Raw genomic sequence first — 24,290 nt, 5'->3', positions numbered from 1 at the left:
GGTTTGCTTTTTCTTCTGATGGTTTTCTCTGTGTTTCAACAAGGCTAATGCATCATGACCAATTGTACAAAATACAGCTAAGAAAGAAATACAACGCGCTCTCGTTTTCAAGTTTTTCTTCTCATAAGATTGAAAAGAGCAATGTTCTATTTGCATCTCAGTCTGAGAACTAGTTCACTGTTATCCACAGACAAAACCCTGGGAAGCCTTTCTGTATGACTTGGGCAGCCTGGCAGAAGAGCGTGAAAGGCATCAGGACATTTGCATTCAGAGACCGATTTCACAGTATCTAGATAAAAATGGAACAAACAAGCTATTAGTTGTAAGCTCTCTTAGCACTATTTTTTCAAATTCAGATGGAGAAATAACGAAGGCCAACATTTTTTAAAGTTATAAAGCAAATGCAAACATGCTATGCTTAGAGGAAATGCAACAGGAGTCAGCATTGTCATCTTGTTTTGGAAGCAAAAGACAAAGAACAGCCGGTTTAGTGATTATCCAGTGCTTTTTCTTTAATGTTTATGAAGGGCACAGATTTGTGTGATCGTTAATTCTACCTCTCCCACCTTTTACAGCTGTGTTTTACAGCTGTATTTTAAGGCACTATTTTACGTAGCATAACTTTACTCACATCAGGAGTTATAACCAATGTACCCGGCAGAGAAATCATGAGAATCTGAACAGACTGATCTTCACAGATCAATAATCACTGCAGGAGCTGTATAATTTTTGATTATTTCCAGACATTCAGCGAGGTAGAAGCAGAGTATGGACTCCTGTGAAGCACTTGCTGTGCATATTTTCTGAAAAAATTCTAACAAAGTTTTAGCTTTCTAAAATCTGCACTTTCATTTCTCTTTAGCAAAAAGCAATAAACTGCTGCTTATCTCTGCACCCTTTGAAGGAAAGTCTCCTTTGAGGCTTCTTCTTATTTACCAGCAGCTACCACACAGTCATATCCAAAACACCTTGAAATATCTTCTAAGAGTAGGGACCTGCCCGGTGTCTTAGACACTGCTGCACTGCAACTTCACATCAAATAGAGATGTTTGATGAAAACACTATTTAGCATCTGTGGTCTTCTTCCTTTTGCCCTAAATTAATTGAGATTATTTATCTCCCTATGTCCCCTCCTATGCTTTCCATTCTTTGGAAGGTCTAAGCTTGTGTTCCTCAAGGTTATAGGCTTGGGGGAATTTTTGTACAAGGAAGAGTGAGACTTATTAGAACCAGCTTGCATATATCCTCTATAATACCTATCACAAGGATTACGTATTATTCCCATATCAGTATCTGCATACAGATATCCAGCAATCACATACCATTTCTGAGTCACACCTACCTTTTTACCTCCCAGTACAAAGTAATAGCAAATTAACTACTGACTTTTGTCCTTTTTTTTTTTTTTTTAAAGAATGTAAGTGCATGTTCTGGTGTGTCTTTCCTTAGATCTTCCTCAAAGTACAGTGCATACTATGAGACAAATTTCATTCTTTCACTCCATTTTAGCTGTTAAAGTCATTCTTCGTTACTGTAGGTTTTACCTTTATCTCTTCTCTGTCCTTTGTTTGCCTTTGATATTTAAGAGGGAAAAGTTCAGTCTTTCCTCACTGTGCAAACAGTTTCCATTCTACACTAACCACACTCTGCTATCTGGACTTCTACAAGTAGATTGGGAGACTTGAGTAGCACCCATTAATCATGACCTTTACAGCTCAGGTTTGAACTTGGAAGTTAGATACAAATGCTGACAAAACTTTGGAAGCTTTTTAATTGACATTAGGTGTGGGATTCACACTCTGTAGGTTTTAATAGTCAAAATATTAAGATCTGCTCTCCATCACCCCAGCTGGCTGCCAAGACCATAGTTGTGGCATGCAGAGTCTGTGGTGAGCAGTGCACAGCCAGGTTGCAGGATACAGGAGAAACCACACCAAAGATCAGCATCCATCCGAAATGTTGCAGCCGGCCTTACTATTCTCACTAATATTCACACAGTGTCACATGCCAAAACAGCTGTGAAACTATATATATACATACATATATATATATGAAACCAGCCCCAATGCAATTGTGCCTTCTCAAGAAATCTTAGCCTTAATTTTGCATGTCTAGCGTCAGTGAGTCAAAGTTGTAAGGTAGTTTTTTTGACTTTCCAAAGACAAAATTGTTAACCAGACTACTGCCATAAATATATTAAGTAACTTTAATGCTGCTAAGCATAAGTCTTTGTTATATACTTTCATCCATATACTCCAGTGTAAAGGTATTTTTTACAATATGAAGTATTTTTAAAAGTATATGGCTCTAGATAAAATGTTCACAAAAAGTCTCAACGCAATTAGAGAATTAGGAAAAAAAAATCAGACAAGAGTACAAAATCTTTGGAAGAAAAAAAGATTCAGAAAACAGATAAAGGAAAACATCCCATTGCAGTAATTCCAGATGACCAAGTGGTTCTATAGTCAGAAGGGCTGCCACTCAGTGCCGTGTCACCCATAAGAACCTATCCTGCGTCAGCAGGGACTGCAGGGCACTGCTGGGGGTGGCTGCCTCTCAGAAATGCTTGTCCCTGACAAGTTTGATAAAGCAGCTTCCATGGCAGATACCATTGTTGGCTCAAGGAGAATGAGTACACCTGGGAATGAAGGAAATCCTGTCTTCCCTTACCCAACCACTGCTGGTCTCTGCAGAATATTCAGGTGCACTGGCAGGATGTAGTGAACAAGATGTTTTACGAATGACAGGGAGGGAGCTTTTATTCTCCCAGGTTATCTATTTGGCACTATTCGCAACAGCAAAAATTATTTGCTAGCAATATAAAAAAAATTTCACCATCTGCAAAAGGACATGAGTGTCAGGGAGCAGAGCACAACGTTATCGTTTAGTTTTGCTAAATCAATTATCTATATAAAATATTGCATGTCATTATACAACAGGATATTCAAGAAAGGCTCAATTAAACTTCATTCGTGCGAAAAGCAAACTCCATAGTGGGTGGATTGCTTTGCTTTCCACTGCTTTCAGTAAGATGTTGCACAGGCATCTGTCCAAATAAAAACACCTTTACAACACTGCAGGTTTAGAATGCAACAAATAACACACTGCAAGAATTGAGGTCAGACATTATTCACCATTTGGTAACATTCCATTCAAATGATATTGATTCACACAATACCCAACAAATGCAGCACTTTAAGTAACAAAAACAAATCTGTATTCTAAGGAAGTAAAACAGTGCAAATATTGCTGTTAAACAAAAATACACCATGTATATACACACACAACACAAATGCACTGTTTTGTTTTGCAGTATAAATAGATCTGATAAATAGTTCCTAAAACTAATGAACTACTGATTGTCAGTCCCAAACAGTTTTCATCTAGTACAGAATGTAATAAGCTTCAAGGATCAGATGACCACAGCCAGATATGGCTACAAAAGAGTATAAAAAAATTTCACTGCATGGTTATTTAAAATATATTCTCTGTACATCGAAGTTAATAATACATATATACTAAGTTGATATCTCAAAGTCAGCTCTGATCATGCAAAGAGCAGCACACAGAACATCCATGACTCTACAAGGAGCCTCAAGGCTGGACCTGTGTGGAGTGCACCATAATGCTGCAAGACACTTAAGGCCCAATCCCAGGACTTAACAAGAGGGAAGCTTTTTATCTGCCTATGCAGTCAACATCTTGGCTTAATTTCCATTTTCTTCCTCTATTGATGTAGCACTAGAGTTCTGCTGTCTGCTAATGACATGTCTGTTTATCCCTGAACTCCCTAATACCATACAATGAGTACACTTAAAATGCATACACAATAAAAGTAAATATTAGAAAGGGAAGAGATGGAAACTTGTTGAGGAAATCCTAATTAAGGGTTATTTGCATTTAAAACAGATTTTAAGCAGAAAAAAAGTCTTTTTGGAATTACAGTAAAACAGACAAGTAGCACTTAATTTGATCTGAAGTGAAACACATGGGTGTCAATCTCTCTTCAACTATTATTTAGTCTCCATCTCCTCAATGCCAGGGCTGTGCTGAAACCGTAACAAACAGCTGTTGCAAAGGCAAAAATCTAGAGAAGAAACAGGGGAAAAAAGAAAAAAAGTGAATCACACATTACATTGTTCTACAATTGTTTTTATTCTAAATGAATATATAAACACAAATTATTTAAAAGTTATCCCCCTCCCACCAAAACATTTAAGGTAAAGATAAGTGTGGGATCCTCTGAAGTCTCTTTAGGAACTTCTCTGTTATAACCCCATTTTACTACTACCCTATGTTACTACTTTACACTTGATTGCTTCAGAAGACATTTTGAAATAGAGTACTAAATAGAATTCCTGCAAAGTTATGGTACAAAGTAAACATGTATACATACACTGTGTATTTCAGTTTTCTCTTATCTAGACTGATCAAACATTAATCTCATATTTGTTTCCAAGTGAATGTCTTCATCAGCAAACATCTAGGAAGACATCCCTCTAAATAGCAGAGCTCTTTTACTTGCAGAAATACAGAAAGAACTCTAAGTCTGGCCTCCTCGACCAGATATCCAGTCACTAGAACAGCTTCTGGAACAACACCAGGAAGTTGCTCTTGCTCAAGAGCTGAATTGGACAGATTTGAACTGAAGGTCATGTCACAACGAAACTGAATACATAATAATGGGTTATGTCTCTTTGAAGATACGAATTCAATCATAACAATCTACTCCTTGCTTTGCATACATGTCATAATTTGACAATTGAAGTTTTGAATAGATGCTACACCATAGAAATACCACCTGTAAAAAAATGAACATATATATTTCTAATCATGGTATATGAAAGTAATTTAAAAAGACAGAATGTTAGCAACCTTATATATTTTTTTGTCATGTAGCTTACAGGACCATTTTAATGAAGTATTTCAAAGGATTACAAATTTTTTTCTGTGTGTTCTGACTTCCTAAATATACACTTTTGCAAAAAATGCAAAGACACTAAAGACTATAGTTATCTGATTCGCCATTTTCAAGCATCTCTTAATTGAAGATACTGAAGCAAGTTACAGAAGAGTCTCCTCCTCCCCTATCTTGACAGGTATTTGAGGGCTTTGAAGAACTGAATTCTTCCTTAAAAAAGTAGTACAGAAGGAGGAAACAGTCTCTTGGAGTTGCCAGTATCCTGTTGTCAGACAAAATTACTTAAGTGACCATATATTCAGTGGGATCTGAACACACTAAACTAGGATTGACGAGGTACACTTAAGGGTAGAATCTGAGATACCTGCTTAGTATAAAGATCTCCCTTAGTTCAGACACAGCTATGAAACACCACCTCTGTCCTTGTGCCACATGGCCACACAGATCACATGTGCTTGTGTGTTATTGGGAGGTGGGTAATGGTGAGGAACTCCGGACTTGGAGACTGACGTGACCACTTCACCTCTTCAAACTATTCATCTGTTTTTATCTTAAGATGAACTGAGGGTGCTTCCTATGCAAAATTTATGGTGTACTTTTAAGTTTTAAGGACAACAGATACTCGAGGAGGGTTTGAGAAGCTTAATAAATACATATTGTTCCCTGAGGTATGCAAGACCCTCTGGATGGAACAAAAAATAAGAGCATTAGTTTTAGTACTTTAAGCTAAGCCTACATGGCACACCTCTACTTGCCCCTGAGGAGTCCAGCCAGGGAGAAAACTAGAGCCTGGTATATTTTCTGATTCAGCTATGCACGCCCACATAAGCAGATACAGTCATTCAGTGATGATGGAAAAATGCATTCTGAACTTAGGCTATCAAGAAAAGCACTCTAATAATTGCCATAAGAGACAGCATGGCCCTGACACATAACTTTTATGTCTGATTTAATAAGTACGTATGTGGAGCTTCACAAAGATCTAGTCCAAGTTTTATTTCTCCATGGCATATTCAGGAGTATCTAAATGGTATAAAAAAGGCAACTGAAAATTTGAGCACAGGCATGAAATTCGTACCTCATTCTTTGATAAAGCCTCAGTTGTTATTTTTTCTTCAAATAACCAACACCATTTTTACACATTGCCTTGTCTAAAAATTATAAACTGTAGTGATCACATACTTAAAACACTATGGTGAAGAGTAGCAACTCTACACTGCAGTGAAGAGTAGATATCCCATTAGCTTATACCAATAGTTTTCGCACGTTGCTGTTAGACACTATTTGCTGCTCTCAAAGACAATCATTACTCTCACAGCTCCTCCTTCTATTCCATCTTGCTGTTAAGTTCCCAAGTTGAATGGCTGGCTACAAGGACTTACAACAGATTTCTGTTCCCCTGATACAAATACACAAAATACATACCGAAGCTGCTATGCTTATGTTATATTCATGACCAGTTAGAATCCTCTCTTGTACGGTGGAATTGAATTTCCGGGGAAAGTGATGCAGAGATGTAGTTGCTGCTTGGAGTAGAAAAGCTCCAAAATAAAAGACAAAAGTAGCCCCATGGAAAATAAAATCCTAAAAAACAAATAATAGAATCAGTCTGGGCTGCAATCCATACGTAATTCTTCTGTCTCAGTACGAACGAAATCCAACGCTGAAACATGAAACGAGCACTGATAACAATAACTTTAGATAAACTGTGTTAAATCCATGCAGGAGCTTAACCTGAACATGTTTTCACAGCTGCTTGTACTTATAAGCAACTCACTAACATTATTAGTGATGAAGTGCAGCTCTCTCTCTCTCCAAACCTTACATTCTTTCAAATTAAGAGGCATGTGCTCATCTTTATGTCCACATGCTGACCTCTTAGATCACTTTAAAGCTACTGGAGCTTACAGAAGTCTCCCTTCATACAGCTTAGATAAAAAAGAAGGGACATACAGGCCAACTTTATCACATTTCAAGCAGTACAATATGATCTTGCAGCCCCCCACATCCCTTCTTAGCTATAACCAAAGCTCAAAAAATGCCCCCTCTGTGCTTAAATTTTGCTTCTGTGAATGCCCAGAGACACACCAGCCTTGACACAGATGAAATTTACTTTCCCAACATCAGAATACAAGACCTGAGGCATTTTCTCAACTCACTCTGACTTGGCTCTACCCAATAGTCAGTAATCTAAAAGTTCTTCATGACACTGTCTAATAAAATGCCTGAGATTTGAGAGGACGGGTGTTAGGATTTACTTTAAATATGCTTCTCTCCTAGCCCTCTCTATTCCCTCCTCTGTGGTGAATACAAACTGAATGTAAGGTTTAAACATCTAACTCTCATTTCAGGGTTCTACTACTGACACACAGGAAAAAGGTCTGGTGCTCAAGTATCTTTGCAGGTTCTATTTCAGAGTCCAGTGTTCCAGCAGCAAGATCTAAGACATGTTCCAGTACAGTTTTAAAACATCTAAAATATTCTTATGACAACTCCTTTTGTTGTTGAGTCTGAAAATTGCACTGACATCTGCACGGCACTCAATTCCTGAGTCCATACAACATGTACTTTGTGCCTATACCTATGCAGGTCTGCAAAAGCCACAGACACAATTTTTAAAATACACACAAGTATATGTATGCTTTTGATGATGCTGATAGACTGTATATCGTGGATATCTCCAGCATAATGAATTCTTTATCAACTTTAACTTCATTCAAGTGCAATGGACTACCAGCATGTCAAGAGTGAGAACCCAGGGTACACTATGTGTGCCCAGCACAACAGCAGTCAGCATTTATATGCACTAGAAATTACTGTGTGACATCCTTACCTAATATCAAAGTGCTGCATTTCCCCGTTTAGAAACATGCAGTCTCTTGGCAGATGTGAGATTTTCTTTTTATTGAAAGCATTTTCTTTTCAAACCCATGACTTGTTCCATATTTGATAGCAGCTAAAGCTACTTATCACACCCTCATCGGTTTCGATAAGTTACAATATAAGCTGCTACTACAGTTCCCCATTCCACTTAGATCAGGACTGACTGCATACAAGAGAGATATTTTCAGAAGACAAACTCTTTCATTTCCTTCATTCTCCTGCCAAACCCTCTAATTTCCTTCTCCTGGAAGCAATGACAGTGAAGCTATGTAGCATCAGTAAGGCTTCACGTTCACATGGTTATGGTTTCTGTGACCAAAAACCCCAAGATCTTATGAGGGAGAATTTTTGGGGTTTTAGTAATTGTTGGCATGGTGCCTAACTCTCCCTTGCCTCCACATTTGTATAATCATTGGAACCTCATACAAAGTGTTCATAAAATACTAACAGATCTGCATAAGTTAGTTCACATCTAATTTTGCAAATGAGTATGTTATGAGTCAGGCTGCAAAGGACAGTATTTGTCATACCATCTGGTTTAATACAGTGATGTACAGAGTGATGTGGCTCCATAAGGTCCATCTTTTCCACTGTGTAGCATCTTATTTTTTAATATCTTTATTAGCATTAACGGATATATCCGTTATACTACGTAAGGTATTGCTAAATGCAGAGCTGCATTTACTGTAACAAAAATAGTTCTAGTGTTTCCAGTAATTATTTATTTATTTGCAACAGAAAGTAAAAAAACTTGTGAAGTGCTGCTAAAGAGTTTAGTGCCAATAAGTTACTGAACATTTGGGTACCCGAAAATAGTGGTCAAATGATCTATCTAGTCTTATTTTTGTTGACAGCTGGAAGGGGCTGGGTTTTAGTTACCAAGTTAAGAGATAAAATCATTCTTTCTGCATTTATTTAAGATGTTGACTGAGTTATGACAGCTTTTCAGATGAAGCTACAGATACAGTTTTTATACAAGTTTTGTAGCAATTTCCTGACATAGAAAGTTTTCCAGTCATTTATTATACGCAAGGGGACAAAATGAACAGTACAACGAATCATTGCCAGTATCAAGTAGCCAAGGTGTAACACACACACAGTTGTCATAAGGTGAAATTTGTATAGCATTTTCAGTCTATAGAAGGCTTTGTCCTTACCCAGCAACTCTTAAATAGATGCATGATTGTAAACTGGCAAACAGTTTCAATGAAACCCAGGACACTATTAATTTACTTCAGTTATGCACATGCTCAAGGGCTTTGTTGCATCATAATTTGTGAGGATGTTGCAGCATAAATCCCTGTAAAGGTCTCTGTGATTGTAACTCATTATTAGCCTAATTACTGCCCATATTGTGCTGGAAAGCTGATGCTGTATGTTTGTGTACTCACAGTGCTAAAGTTTGTTTTTAATAGAATCCAGTCTGTTATCACTGATAGGCTTTGAAGTTATCTGAGCTCCAAACTCATGAAGCTCTATGATTTGCTTTAAAGACCTTTTGTTTTAAGGGATTGTCCATGAATAACCTGAACAGATTCCACAAATGTTAATACTGAAGCATGCAATTCCAGCTGTCATCAAGGAAAGTGTCAACAGGAAAACTAAGCCATGTAGGAGGAAGGTGAAGGTGAAGGTGATCAGCAATTACAGACAGCCATACTTTAGTGTTTTAGAGGTTGTAATCCTTTCAGATTTTTTTAAAACTTCCATTCTGATCACAGTTTTGCCATCCCTTTTTACTCACTTCCAGTAATATAAAAGAGTGTGATATCATCTCATGCTCACCTATTTGAGTACTAAAAACTCAAAGTAAAAACAGTTAATTACAAAAAAGGAGCACATAAATTAGCAGTCAATAACCTGAGGTATCCATATGGTTGACAAAACCAGAGCAAACAACTTCCCTTTTTTAATAGGAAGGTACAGTCTGTGAGAACTGCTGGCACAAGCCACAACAATCGATTACAGCAAGAATCAGGTTTTGTCTTCACAATGAGGAAAAGTTGAGCAGAGTATAATTATATCTGTAGTCTCACCAGATGAACGTTAAGTCTCCTAATAAGAAGCTATATCATCTTGCAGGTTATTCTGTCTTTGACCACCTAAGGTCTAACAGCCACTCAGCATTGCTGCCCTAGTTTTAAGGACCTTCTGGGTGCTGAAGTCCAGTCTGTGGAATCTCAGACAATCCCATCACACAGAACGTTCACAAATGCATCCCTTCCTTTACAATATTAGATGTATCTTTCTACGTCCCATTATTCACAGGGTGTTACTACCACTTCTTTAATACCAGAAAGTATTTTCTGATTACCAGTCCACAATAATTTCTGGCCATTTAAACCAATTTGTTGTCATGCCTTGTTAAACTAGTCCTCTTCCTGCTGCTCATGCATTTTATGTGCTCATAGAGGACAAGTATATACCTTCAGTTTTGAAAGCTCCTTCAACCTCCATCATAAAACAGGTCCTGTATTTCCTCTGTCATCTTTGTAACCCTATTCTTTTTCCAGTTTTGAATTCCTCCATTTTGAAAAACTTTCCACTGATACAGAAGGCCAGTCATTAAGACTTTGGATCAGCACTTCTCATTAGATCATTATCAGTTTATAAAACAAAGGGAACCCTTAAATAAAATCTTACCGCCTGGTTCCAGTTGACAGCAATTCTATTTGCATAGCCGAAGAGGAACACAGAGAGGAACACAATGGACAGGAACCATGCAGTCACTGCTACAAACATGACCCATCCCTGCAGCAGTGGCAGTGGAACTTGGGTAGAAGCGACCAAAATCCAGACTATTGTTCCAAAAAGCTGCAAGGGAAGGAATACAGAGAATGAACTGAGAGATAACTTTTATTCAGTCATTTCTGCCTAAGAACTGATATCACACATTACACATCATCAGATTACTCTTAGGAACCAAGAGGAAACACTTCCAAACTACTCAGAAAGCCAAGTCCTCTTCTCACAAATGATAGGCACTAAGTGGTGGTAGGACAAAGCCACTCTGAAATTCTTCAAAGTTCTTAAAATAGTCTTGAAAATGGGATTTACAAACCCAAGTGACTTGTGTGCTCCTGCTGCTGCTGAAAATTCTACCCTTACTCTCATTTTGAGGAAAATATAAGAAATGTGAAGCAAATCTATCTACATATACTAAAATTGGCATGAGAAGGACGTACTTCAGATTTTGATTCAATCTCATACTATTTAATTTAGTAGTCCTAATCAGATGAGATACAGAAAAGATGAAACTACTTCTCTTTTTCAATGTATTTGTAATAACAAACTGAAAGGGAACACATTAAGCAATAAAGTGAAAGAGAAAACTAGAATACACAATAAAGCATGTTGTAAATTATGTTGTAAAGATTAGAAAAATATATAGCTTTCCAGAATCATCATAACTTGAGGAAGAATTCAGTACTGCCAATTTTAATTTCAGCATATTGATCACAGCGAATGAGTGAGAGGGACACTGTGCTATGATGGACTGATGGAGAATTTATGTACTCTATGACTTCCCTGGTTTAATCAACTCTTGGTGTAAGGAAGGCTAGTATTTCTTCCTGCAAATCCTGCCTCTTAATAAAAAAAGGATAAATGGAATGAATCACAATTGTCACCTGAAGTATGTTCATTTATTACAGAAAGATTTAACTTCATAATCCAACCTGCTGAATAGTGACAACCACAATCAATTTCCAAGCAAGTTACTTCTCTCCTGTTTAAATTCTACAAATTTACAACCAGGAAGTCAGAGGTTACATTTTCAGATTCAGAGAACTTCCTTTTGTATCAAGGTTGGATGAGAGATACCTTTTAAATAATGTCTGCTATAAAATTAGTTGGTTCCTCTCTCAGGTTACTTTGCAGCAGCACATATGTAAAGATGCATTGTAAGTCTCAGTTCAAAGCTCCCAAGGGTTTATGTATTAGCATTCAAGTTGTTCTCTAGGGTTCCTTTTTTAGCTGCTGTGAAGAACCAAACTTTCTCTAGTTTCACAAAACTGCAGGTGCAAGTCTGTTACTCAGTGAGCAGATAGTGATGGGCAGTTAGGAAGCAGAAGGGATATCAGAAAGTGTCTGTTAAACAAAAAAACTGAGTCACGTGAAATGTTTTCAGTATTTTGAATGTGCAAACTTGCAGGGTTCTTTAAAAATAAATTTAGAAATGTACTGTAGAGACTGCTAATCTCAGCACTCACTATTGTGTTATTTCACACCACACCTGTCCACTTCAGCTCAGCTGTCAGATATACAATAGGTGGGCCAACCTAATTAACCTTTTGTTCCTACTGACTCAGGGCCTGATTTAATGCCTGGACTTGTGTTTTGAGCTCCTTGATCAGGCGGAGTTTTATAGCTTGTGGGGCGGGACCCAGCTCACAAGCAGCATTCAGCTCTGACCCCGAGAAAAAAAAAAAAAAGTTAATAAAATCAGTTCTACCGTGGGTTTTTTTTTCCCCTCTTACTTATCAGTACAAGGGCACTGCAGAGCCTCATACACGGCCTTAGCTCAAAGGTCTCAGCCCCGTGTACACCAGCGAGGACTTAGACATACATGACATTAAACACACTTGTAGGAGTCTGCACAGGACCAGTAACGCACGCACGCAGGAAAAACCCGGTGTAACTCCACGGTGCGATTTTGGGTCTGGGTCACTGAGTGGCTTAAAGTCCTCGACAGCTCAAACAACCCCGCGAAAACCATCTCGGCGGGGCCGAGGTGAGCAGACCCGCCGGGGCCGGGTCCCGCTGCCCCCCCGGCCCGGCCCGGCCCGGCCCCCGCACCTGCCCCGCTCACAAAATGGCAGGTGAGGAGCGCGGGCGGCGCGGAGCCGCTGCTCGGCCGCCCCGGGGAACGGGCGGGCCCCGGGCGCGGAGGGCAGGGAAGAGCGCGGGAAAGCGGTGGCCACTTCCCCCCTCCCCGAACTCCGCCGTGCACTCACGATCTCCAGGAAGATGACGGCTCCCGAGAAGGTGCGCAGGATCTCCAGGCCGGAGGGCAGCGTGACCCGGGCAGGCGGGAAGTAGGGAGAGGGGTTGGGAGGCGGCGGCATGGACGAGGCTGCCCTGGGCAACATGCTGCCGCGGCGGCGGGTGCGGTGCCGAGCGCGGCGGGGCCGCCCGAGCCGTGGCCAGGTGGGCGAGGGGGCGGGGGCAGGTGAGGGCGGGTCGGTCCGCGCCTCCTCCCGCCCCCCGCCCGCCCCGGGCCGGCACCGCCCCGCCTCGCCCGGGGCTGGGAGGGCGGCCCCGCCGTGCCGGGCACCCGACCTGGGGCTGGGCCGTGCCCGACCGGTGCTTGTCCGGCTTCCCCGGGAGCGCAGCGCTCCGCATTCATAAGTCCTGAATCAGTCCGTGATTTCCTAATGCCGGCTTGCAAAAGGTTGTTATTTACCTTCTGGTTACAGATATTTGGGGCTTCGAAATTACGAGGTGGCACTTTTCTTTTTTTTTTTTTTTTTTTTTAAAGGAACCTTTAGAAAGGAACATTGCCCATTCAAAATACTGAAAACATTTCGTGTGTATCTTCTTTTCGTTCAGACTGGCTCAACTATGCACAGTTGCTTAAAAGTAATAGAAAATGTTTGTTTGTAAAAGTTTTGGGTAGGTTTCTTTGTATAAACATCTTCCCTAGATGAAGGATGTGGCACTAAGCAGCAATTTTGTTATTTCTCCCAGACTGGTTTAGGATTAAGTGTCCTGACTATGGGATGACTGAGCACTGTTTCACCCCAGTGTTAAACCGTGCAGTGTTTCTGGGTGTTTATCCACAACACATATAGCTGCGATTTTACAGATTACATTTTAAGAAGGTTTCATGCAAGCGTAGCAGCAGCTCTGGAAGTTGAGCTAGCTTGGGTGTTAGGACTATATTCTTTTATGTTTAGATGCATGATGTTTCTGGGATGTGCCTTTGTCGTGACAAAAAATGCCACAGCCTGAATGCCTGTCTTCCCCACCCCAATCCAAGCTCCAGGTGGAGAGCAGTTGACTCCAGTAAACACGACTCATCCATGCTTCTACCATACCTAGTACATAAATAGGTTTGTGATGCTTTTAAAATGCAGTAAAAGCTGCTTGGCTTTGAAATTGTGGCTTCTAAAGGAGAAAGATACAACAGTTTGCATTCTTTATTTTACTCTCTTCATCCACATGCCTGTTGTAGCTGGATGCCTCTTGCACTTAGTTAGGAGATGTGGGATTGAATCCCCATTAGGCTGAGGAAGGCACTGAGCCCAGTCTTCCCTCTTTTCTAAGTGCTTTACCCCATCAGTTACTCAATAAGATAATATTTCTCCTCTAGACCTATTTTAAAAGTGAACCTTGTGCCCCATCCATTTATCTTCAGGAAAGGACTTGGGCTCTGGAGGTGTATGCCTACAGGACCTGATTTGGGTGTGTTTTGAAAAGGAATGGGGTTCAGACTTGTGCCTAAGTGATTAGGTGTAGGTGGTTTGTTCTTGGGGTTGCATTCTGAAGACCATATGTCCAAGTAATTTCACAGTCTGGCCCTAAATCTGTTGAGACTGCCCTGCAGAGGGAGAAATCTCAGTGGACGGAAAGCTGGGTTGATCAGTTTATGATTCAGAAGGAGAACTGTGGTTGTCCTTATCTTATACAAAGGAAGTACAAATAACACTTGGTCATAAACATCTCCAGTGTTATTATCCAGCTGTGCAATTAATCTGTGTGAACTCCAGCAGCACTGGATTTTACTAATGATTACATACCATGTGCATTCACTTCTTCTTGCTTATAAATACCATTCCTTTTAGTCTGCACATTCTTTTTAACACTTCTTTTCTAGAATTTTAGTAGGTTTTTACTATAAAGTCTAAATTTCACTGGGAGGTATAGGTATGCTGAGTAGATTTTTGGCAGGGCTTTTCCCTGAATCATAATAATTTAAATGAAATTGACTGTTTAAAATATTTTTACTGTGTTCAGGCAGGATGCACTACAGCACCATAAGGGATTGCTTTTATACTGATTCGTGACCTGTTTGAATCTTTAAAGATCTGGATTCTTTAAGGGATTAGTGTCAGGATTGCATTTTTAAATTTCCATGGCAAAAGCACATGTTTGTGTTGGACTGCTTTTTAATAGCATTTTTATGTAACTAATTGCATCTTGGCATGTTACAAGGTAAACTAATGATGCTGCTTCAAGTCCACCACAGTCAACAAGTAGACAGAAGTATATTGATTCACTGTGCCATGGAAGGTCTGTCTATACAAACACAAGGGCTAAAAACTGCTCCTAAATGGCTATAACATAAAATCCAAACTCTTTCCCCTTCATGTTGTTATGCTTATGGCAGCCTAACACAAAGTTGGCATTGTCATAGAACTACAAAAACAGTTGCTATCAATTTTAGATTATGCAAAATAATTGATGATTCGAGTTCCACGTACAGTGATTGTAATATGTAGATATCTTATACATAGAAATTAAAATTTCTGTTTTGGAATACTGTAATTCTTCCTCAAGTGATCAACCATTAGGAAAATGCAGTAAGGATATGAAAATTACTTATACAGCAGTCCTATGCAGCAAAATTCAGGCTACTTTTTGTAATGTGTGGCATGACACTTATCGAAAAGCTGAATATTAGTAAGGATACTAGAGTAATAGGTGAAAGTAATGTCAGTGTAAGAATTCATGGTCCTTAACACCTTATCTGAGTATGTTATCAAAAGCACTTCAGGAAGAGATGTAATCTCACGTCCCATGTTGCAGTGTGCACAAGGGTGGTCTGCCAAAATGGCCAAAGGGATGAAAAATAAAAAAAAAAACAATAAATGAGAGTAGCTCTATTCTCCTGTGGCTATGTTTACATACAAACAGATTTCCTCAAGCCAGAGCAGAGCTAAGAAAGTATTAGGATTAGATAGTATTAAGATCTGCTTCTTATTCCAGAAACTTTCTTTTTCTGGAGGAAGTTGCCCCCAAAAGTCATCTGTGTTTCTTTTAGATTTGCAAAGCTGCTCTTTCTTAAGAAAGAACACAGACTCTCTTAATCCCATAATTAGTTACATATCAAAAATAGAAAACCTGAGGCTGATCGTATAAAATGCAGACTGGTTTTTTAATGGATTAATTAATTTAACATGCTCCGTGAAATTGCATGCAGGATTCTGATCTCATACTGGTACAAACTCTGGAGTCATTCCCCTTTAGCCAGTGAAATTAAATAGGCATAAAACTGGTTTGCATAAGATGAGTGATAAGGAAACCCTTTTGCATCATTTGTATAGTGTATTTACTCAGTGGTAACAGAACTTGAGAGTCATGGTTGGACCTATGCATATTATGAATTAGTGTGCAAATACTACTACACTATTGAGGTTTCTTGGGAGGCAGTGCAACAGTTTTTATTTCTAGCAAGCAGGGCCAGGCTTGTGAATGCATGGTGCCCCTTTTTGAATCATTACACTAAGGGAAAAATAATTGTTGAAATCTCTCACTTCATCCAGTTAAACTGAGCTTGGGATGGGTGCTGCAGAGGGCAGGTTAAGATAAATGTGCCACCTGTTTGGCCCACCAGTCCCAGGGATGGCTGGTTACCAAACCAGTCCCTACAGTAGCTTAAAGCAGTCTCACAGCTGCTCCAAGCAGTAATTTCTGGCTGGCTCATAAGCCTGCGGTGGTACTCTGGATATGACCTCTTCCCACAGAAGTGTCTTTTGTGCCCACAGCTTTGGGATGAAAGGCATTGACCTGGCTACTTTGGCTCTCCACAGTCTAGGAATGCCCTTTAAAGCAGGGAATCCTTAGCTGGCTGGTTAAGGGCATTTGAGGGTCCCTTCACACAGGCACCACACAGCTGGGAGCCTGGCATTGAGCCAGGGGCCCTCCTTGGTGGAGTAAGCTGGTGTTACTGAGAACGGACTGAGGTCTCTGACCATTCCTATAACAGCATTTCCATGTTCCTAACGTTGCCAGCACCTAATTTGTTTGACTTGATGGCACTGCTGTTCTCTAGCAGTGTAGTTTAAGGTACAGTCAAAGGGCAGATTCTCCTTTAATTTACTTTGAGGAACTCCTTTTAGATGTGTGAGGGTGCAGCAAAGGTAAAAATGCAAAATCTCATTGTAGTAGAGAGGAGGATCCTCCTGGCATGGTGCAGGAGGTGGGGTGTGTAGAGAGGGACATGGCAGAGCAGAGCAAAGTTGCCTAATGAGAAAATGTCTCCAGAAGTCAATGTGCTGCTCTTGGCATAGGTGACCCAATAGGAAAAACGTTTGCGTGGATCATCCCCAGAAGGGAATGTGGAAGTCTCAGAGGTATAAACTGGGAGCATAACATACTTGCAGATGAGAGATGAGTAAATGACACTGATTGTTTATGATAGAATTGCCCAGGGAAACCAGCAGACAGACTGCACAGCAGCAATACTTAATGCTTTGTTTTCTTCCCTGTCCCCCTCCAGCTTCATGATGTAAAAGAGGACCAGTCCAGCCAGTCGCAGAGGAACTCACGTTCAGCAGCACAGGCAGGAGGATGTGCTAAAAGCTGCCAGTGCAGGATGCAGCACAGCACCATGCCATTGGTACTGCTGGTAGCGTGCGTCTCTTCTCATTCTGTCATCACTCAAGGCTTGATCTACTAATCTTTACTCATAATGTGTTGATCTCTGATCTTATCTGTTGTTGCTCAGGAGTATGTATCTATTGTTTTGATGAACTATCAGTACTGACAGAAAGTCACCTTTTTCCTCAGTTGGAGTTTGTTTACCTTTTGGGGACTGTTTGTTTTATTGAGCAAATTCCTGGCTAAAAATCCAATAGATGACAAAGGATAATTAAGCAAAAGACAATGGTGACTTTATTTTGTGATGAATGAATTCAGGAAGGAGAAGCAGGGAGACATTAAAATAGGGTTGTATAAAAAAAGCACTGTAATGGTTTAATATAGCATAAAAATGCTGCTGCAAAAGCAGTGAATCCATAGATTTCAAAGCACTCTGAATTTATTTAGTTGTAAATAAGAAGGATTTATCAGTGTTAAAATAATTAGGACCTATCTGATGACTGTTAATAGGATGGTAAAGAGCTATTTGTATGTAAGTATGGGCATCTTTAAAGGATATATAATATATATTTGCAGTTAGTTTCAGTTTGCTTAAAACAGCAGCGTCTTATTCTACTGACACATGTTTTTACTTACAGTAACTACTGGAGTTATAAGGCTGAGATGGAGCTCTTCTGCTACCAAATTACTGACAGACCTGTAATCCTTTTACTGACTAAACATCATTTCAAAACTGTCTCCAAGCCTCCAGCCTCCAAGCATCCAGTGCCTCTGGTGTTCACAAACTTCCTCGTGGTAGTTCAAACTGCACATAAGCCAGTGTAACTGAGCTGCTGCCTAATTAAGGGATCCCATTCCCCCAGCCGTGGTTTCCCTCTACCTCCTTTGCATCAAACCCAATGAAAATGAGGGTACAGAGTGGTTCAGACCAAGGCAAAACTGTTCCTTTTTTCTCTTTGGTTGATTAGGTTTATGCTGAAATTAATTAATTTCAGTACAAAAGAACAGTTTAAAAATGAACACAAAACTTGTGAATCAGATACACCACCATGTTCTATCTTCTTCATAGAATGTACAGTACATTGGATGTTTTTTCTCTTTTAAGATCATAGATGGAAAGCCATTATTAGAATTTTTCTTTTAGATAAGAAATGCTGATGCAGCTTCTAGAAGCCTTCTGGTGGTCTGAGCCATACTTCTGAATCTTTAGACACTCTACTGCCATGCCCATATTAAGCAAAGGGAAAAATTAAATGATCACAGTTATTTGTTTGTAGTGGAAGAATATTGATTTCATTATGAAATTCAAATTGTTCGTAAAGAGGTATTTGAACATTCTTATGTGTAGGTGATTTTAGGGAAAATGCTATCTGGAGTGTATTTTCTTGAGTGATGTTTATGGTGTTTTACATCCCAGAGGACTCCAAGAGTCTCAACTGAGATGAATGGGTCACAATATATTAGCATTTTTCTCATTTTCCTTACTTAGATTAAGCAGAAATACGTGTTCTGTAACCTTGAACTTTAGAATTATGAGCTTATTATGAGTTTGTCTGTCCTCTGCAATGATTACTCCCTGGGACACCCAGGTGTTTTCAGGAGCTGGATGCCACTTATAGAACAGGAACCCTGTTTCTAATGCTTGATCTTCTGACATCAGATTGAGAAATACTTCCCACTGATGTGCTTACATCCTCTGAAAAACAGCCCTGATACTGATGGCAAGTTCCAAATAGTAGCTGCTTCTGATTCACCAAGTGCTGAAGCCACATGAGAAGTTAATAGAACACATGAGAACAATATCTTTATTTCATGGAATTACTATGAATATGTTTCTTAGGCCTATCTCAGCTACTTAGTTCCTACTGAACCCAGGCCCAGATTCTTTCACAATGTTTTGGTAAGTTTAAACATTTGATCAAGTAGGTTCTGATTCACAGGGAAGCAAACAGGTTTGATTTTTTTTTTCTTTCCTTTCTTTCATAAATCCTAAACCAGTTAAACTGCATTCCTTTTGGCCTGGCGTCCTTCATGAAGAAATAAGTGTTACACACAGTATGTATGCAATTTCTGGATAGAAAACAAACTGTGGTTCTACTAGCAGGTTTAGCTTACAAATCATCAAGGAAGATGAGGTGGTTCATGTTGTCCTGATACTGAGACACAGTCTGCTAAGATGTGGTTTAGACTATGAAAAATAAGTTAAAGACCAACCGTCTCAATTTCCCTCCATGATTTTAAATGAGACAACCACAGAATTTACTCAAACAGAAAATGAATATTTTATTTCATTTGCAGTTCCCGATGGTTTCTTGTATTCATTAATGTCTTTGTGCTTTGTTTCCTTACATCTTTCCACTTCTTGCACATGCTCTTCTTATGTAGTGGGTGTTTTCATTCACTACAATAAATAACTCCTCACAGTGAACTTGTTCTCAGAGGTGCTGGATGAGGAGAGAGAAAGGGATGGTGGACTGTCTACCAGGAAAATTTTGTAATTTATTTACAAGGCAGTAATTAATAAATAAAACCAAACAAACTTTAAACAGCAGCTTTCTTGCACCTTTAAACAAAATTATTCTTCTACCCTGGAATCTGATTTGGAATGGGACCTTATGTTCACATATCCTTTGGAGCGTTTACAGTCTGTAGCAGTGCATTTCAAACACTTGAACGGCCTTGCCATTTTCTGCCTACCAGTAGTTTTGTGGAGCTATTTAAGTAGCTTAAATTTTAATCCACAGGTATTTGGAAGAAGGATGAATCAGTGGTCAAAAAACACAGCTCATTAATTTTACATAATAGCAAAAGAATAAATAGGTCAGTCAGTATTCTGTGCCTTATTTTACTAGTAGCATAGTCTAACTGCTGTGTAGTTAGGGTTTATAGGGTACTTTGAAGATGTAATTTGTTGTACAGGACTAATGTTTTGTTCATACATTTCTACATCTAGCTATACTCAAAAAGAAATACTTAAGTTGCTTGAAGCCTTTTTGAGTTTCTGGTGCACAGTGAAAGCAAGCACGCTGGGATTCAGCTGACCAAGTGCCTCTGTGTATCTCTAGTTACCTGGCTAGACCCCCCACTACAAACAGGAAAGAAATGGCTGCATTTGAGGAACAATTTGTTTAGTACTAAAGTACATATCTGGAAATAGATCATATGAATCATTTGTGTTCTGCTTTGTCTTTGGTTTTACAAAAAATGTATTTCTGCCTCTTCAGGTCCTGAGAAAGCTCTCTCTTGCATATGTGAGCTTGCAGAAAGCTCTGGTATTCCTGAGCTGTTAAAATGAAATTTCTTGTTGGACATACTGACAACCCTTTAGATTTCCTCTGACAAACTTTAAAGCATTTTCAAGACCTAGAAACTGTCTCACAGGGGGAAATAAATTGATCACTTCACATGCTAAGCATCTGCCAACTCTGTATTCACATTTTTCTGCACTGTTTTACTTAGCCTTTTACTGAATGATCATCATTGTGACTACTCTCACCTTCCACAGAGCAGAGAGCTCCACGTGCTCAGGGACTGTCATGGGGCAACTGTTATAAAGACTTCTATTGTATGAAGTTAGGAAAATTAGCATCTCTTGCTAGACAATTCACTGCTGAGGGGTTAGTAACATAGCAAAAGCTTGAAACATCTAGTAAGGGAAGAAAATGAACAGGGTATTCATGACTGAAATCTGTTTCCAAAAAGACATTACTTTTATTTGTTATACTCTTAAGGATTGAACTATGTCTGCATCAATAAAATCCAAGTAATGATTGGCATCTGGCTACTTTTATAAAGTTATGTCTATTTTGTAAAGCACATGAGAAAAGACAAATGCGACAAAAGAGAAGATACATAATGGAATTGCACTGCCTGTGAAGGTAATGGCTCTGCAGATGCACCCGTGATGCACTGCATCACACCCAGTGAGAAGCTACAGTCCCTTTACAGCTCAGCACCTGCAGATCTGCACTTGATTAGGCACAGGACCTCCATGGGATTTAAGCACGGGTATAGCACTGAGGGTGCTGAGGTATAGCACTAAGGGCCTTAGGGATTCAGAACTCAGAAATGCGCGTGTCCACCCACACTTCCCAGGCATGGAGTGTTGTGTGGTTAGCCACTGTACTTCGGTAGGCTGTTGCTGCTGCCGGCAAAACAGAGTGACGCGAGTTACTGGTCCCACCCACCTAACGACGATCAAGTGAAACTTTTCCTCCCTATGTTGAAAGATCCGCATGGAGAAACCTTTCCAGGCCAGGAGGGGGTGGGGCCCCGAGTCTGCAGTCGGGCGCGCTGTATGCAGCAGGTAGGCAGACAATTCTTTTACAATTTGCTGTTCTTCCTTACCACACAAGCATAAAAGAAACCCAGATGAAGCTACTGCTTTGATCTTGCTCATTCTTTTTTCCCCACGTGAGTAGGTTACATGTGACTTCAATAAATGACAAAAAAAGAGAGGAAAAAAAGAAATATCAATTCACAGCTTCTATACCTGTGCAACCTTATTAAATCAAGACAATCTAGAGCAATGCTTACCAAATAACTATGGTAATCCCTCTCTCTGTGAGACATTTACTATTTTTATTATCATATTTGGTGTCAAATTGCATCTCAACCAGCTGAACTACAACTGCAATATACTACTTAAGACTGTATGTGGAACTAAATAGAGATGCCTACATATTCTTGTGGCTATGGTCAAGAATGTGTCATTTCATTGCTCTAGGTGCTAAATTGTTTTTTTAGAAAAGTGATTAAAGGCAGTGAAAGAAGCAGAAAGAAAGAAAGAATTGGAACTGCTGAATGCCCATGTGAGATTGTTTAAAATGCTTGAGGAAAATGTATTCTTAATGGGGTATATTGATTCTGTGATCATTTTTATTAGAATTAGTTTTTAAAACATTATATTTACCATAGGTATCCTTGCCATATGTGTGTTATGAGCCTGGGGAGAACAGGATGATAATGCTTGCGCTGAGTCAAGTGACAGTCTTCAGAATACAGAAGATCATAAATTCCTGGCTGACCGAGAAAGAGTAGGAAGTGTGCTGAAGTATTCCTCCTATGATGTAGCAAGATCTTAAGCAGCTGTCTTGTATTCACTGTATATCCACAAGCAAATGTGTCAGGAGATTGGAGTGGCTAAACATGGAGCTTGGTGGAGATCCAATACAAAAAGGTAGCGTAGAAGGGATGGAAGCAAGGACAGGCTACAATGGAATAATTTAGAAACATTGCCTGAGTTAGTAGGGGTAGCCTCAGGGGTTCCAAAGCCTAAATGCAGTTGAGACTTACATGGGAAGCAGAGCAAGAAGAGCTTCCACTGCTGTATTAGTATAAAAAGCCTGAGCAAGAATACATGGAACTATTGCTGAATGGAGGAGGGGATGCAGTGACGGCAGACATGGATAGAATGGAGATGTTCTGAAGTTTATTTGCCATCTTTACCACCAAAATATCCCATTCCTCTGTGCTTAGGGAAAGGGTCCGAAGAGAACTTAAAGTGTTTAACCAGGGATTACTTGAGAGAGTTTGACGAGAAAACTCCATGGGAGCACATGGACCATGGAGTGGTCCAAGGTGCCAAAAACACGGATTAGATGTCTCTGCAGAGTCACTCTATCAAATCAGAAGAGTAATGGAGGTAATAGAAGGTTCTTAATAACTGCAAATAGATAAATGTTGCACCCTTCTTCAAAAAGGCCAAAGGCAATCTGGGGAACTGTAAACTGATCAACATCACCTCGGTCCCCTTGGAACTTAAAGGAATGGGTCCTCTTGAAGCACATTTCTGGGCATATGAAGAAGAAGGTGATTGGAAACAATCACCATAGATCTACCAAGGGTAAATCATGCCTGACCACCTGATTGTATTTATGATACTATGACTGGATTTATGGATGAGGGGAGAGAAGTGGATGTCCTTACCTCAAATTTAGCAAGGCTTTTGACATTGTCTCCAACAACATTCTTACATCTGAGTTAGGATTTTGTGGTCTGTGGATGATTTGGTTCAAAAGAGGATGGTTAAATGAGTTGTTCTCTACCCAGAGAACATTTACCTGGTTTCCTAGTAGAGTACCACAGGGATCTAGATGCTAGAAAGATCCTGTTTAACATCTTCACCAGTTACCTTGAGGAGGTGATGAAGTCCACTTTCCTCAGATTTGCAGATGGCACCAAATTGGAGGGAACAGTGAATATGCTGTGGGCAGTGCTACCGTACAGAGGAACCTAGGCAGGCTGGAGGAATGGGCCAAGAGGAACCTTATGAAATTCAGCAAGGACAAATGAAAGTTTCTGTCACCTGGGAATGCTGAGCCCTTGCATCAATACATGCTGGGGCTGACTGGCTTTACTGCAAAGGCTCTGGGGGGAGTCCTGGCAGAGAGCACGCTGCTCATGCATCAAAGTGCCCTGGCAGCAAAGATGGTAACAGCATCTGGACTGTGCTAGAGGGAGCACAGCCAGGAGCCTGTGAGAAGGGATTATGCTCCTGCTCAGCACCTGTTAGACCGCATCTAGACACTGTGTCCTTTTGAGCCCCTCCAGAAAAGGCGTTGAAAACTTGGAGCTGAGTTCTGCTGAGGCCCCCCAAGATGGTTAGAGTCAGAGCCATGTGATAGAGAGCTAAAGGAACTGGATTTATTCAGCCTGAAGAAGAAGTGGCTTCAGGTGGACCTGGTAGCAGCCTGCCAGGACCTATGAGGAAGTTTTCAAGAAGAAAAAGCCAAGCTTTTCACAGTGGTAACTGGTGGGAGAACAAGAAACAGCAGGTATAAATTGAAACAAGAAATGTTCAGCCTGGCAATGATGATAAGAAAAACATGTGAAAAATAATATTGGGATTGGGTAAAATGGTTTAGTGTCAAGCACTAACAGACCATAAATAGTGAATAGTCAGACACCATTTCCTGTGTTCCTGGCTCCATCCACCTAGTAC

General features: G+C 40.0%; 1 protein-coding gene across 1 annotated transcript; it reads right to left on the bottom strand.

Annotated features, from left to right (window-relative positions):
• Positions 1–1,351: 1,351 nt before the first annotated feature.
• Positions 1,352–12,944, bottom strand: MAL2 (mal, T-cell differentiation protein 2). Its single transcript, XM_017826449.1, has 4 exons — positions 12,760–12,944; positions 10,448–10,618; positions 6,347–6,505; positions 1,352–4,087 (listed from the first exon to the last, which is right to left on the bottom strand). The coding sequence occupies exons 1-4, from the start codon at positions 12,892–12,894 to the stop codon at positions 4,007–4,009; spliced, it is 546 nt and encodes a 181-aa protein (XP_017681938.1). The 5' UTR covers positions 12,895–12,944; the 3' UTR covers positions 1,352–4,006.
• Between the last annotated feature and the right edge of the window lie 11,346 nt (positions 12,945–24,290).

The sequence above is a fragment of the Lepidothrix coronata genome, unplaced genomic scaffold (genome assembly GCF_001604755.1).
Source record: "Lepidothrix coronata isolate B3197 unplaced genomic scaffold, Lepidothrix_coronata-1.0 Scaffold126, whole genome shotgun sequence".
Lineage (NCBI taxonomy): Eukaryota > Metazoa > Chordata > Aves > Passeriformes > Pipridae > Lepidothrix > Lepidothrix coronata.
This window is presented reverse-complemented; position numbering and strand designations above follow the sequence as displayed.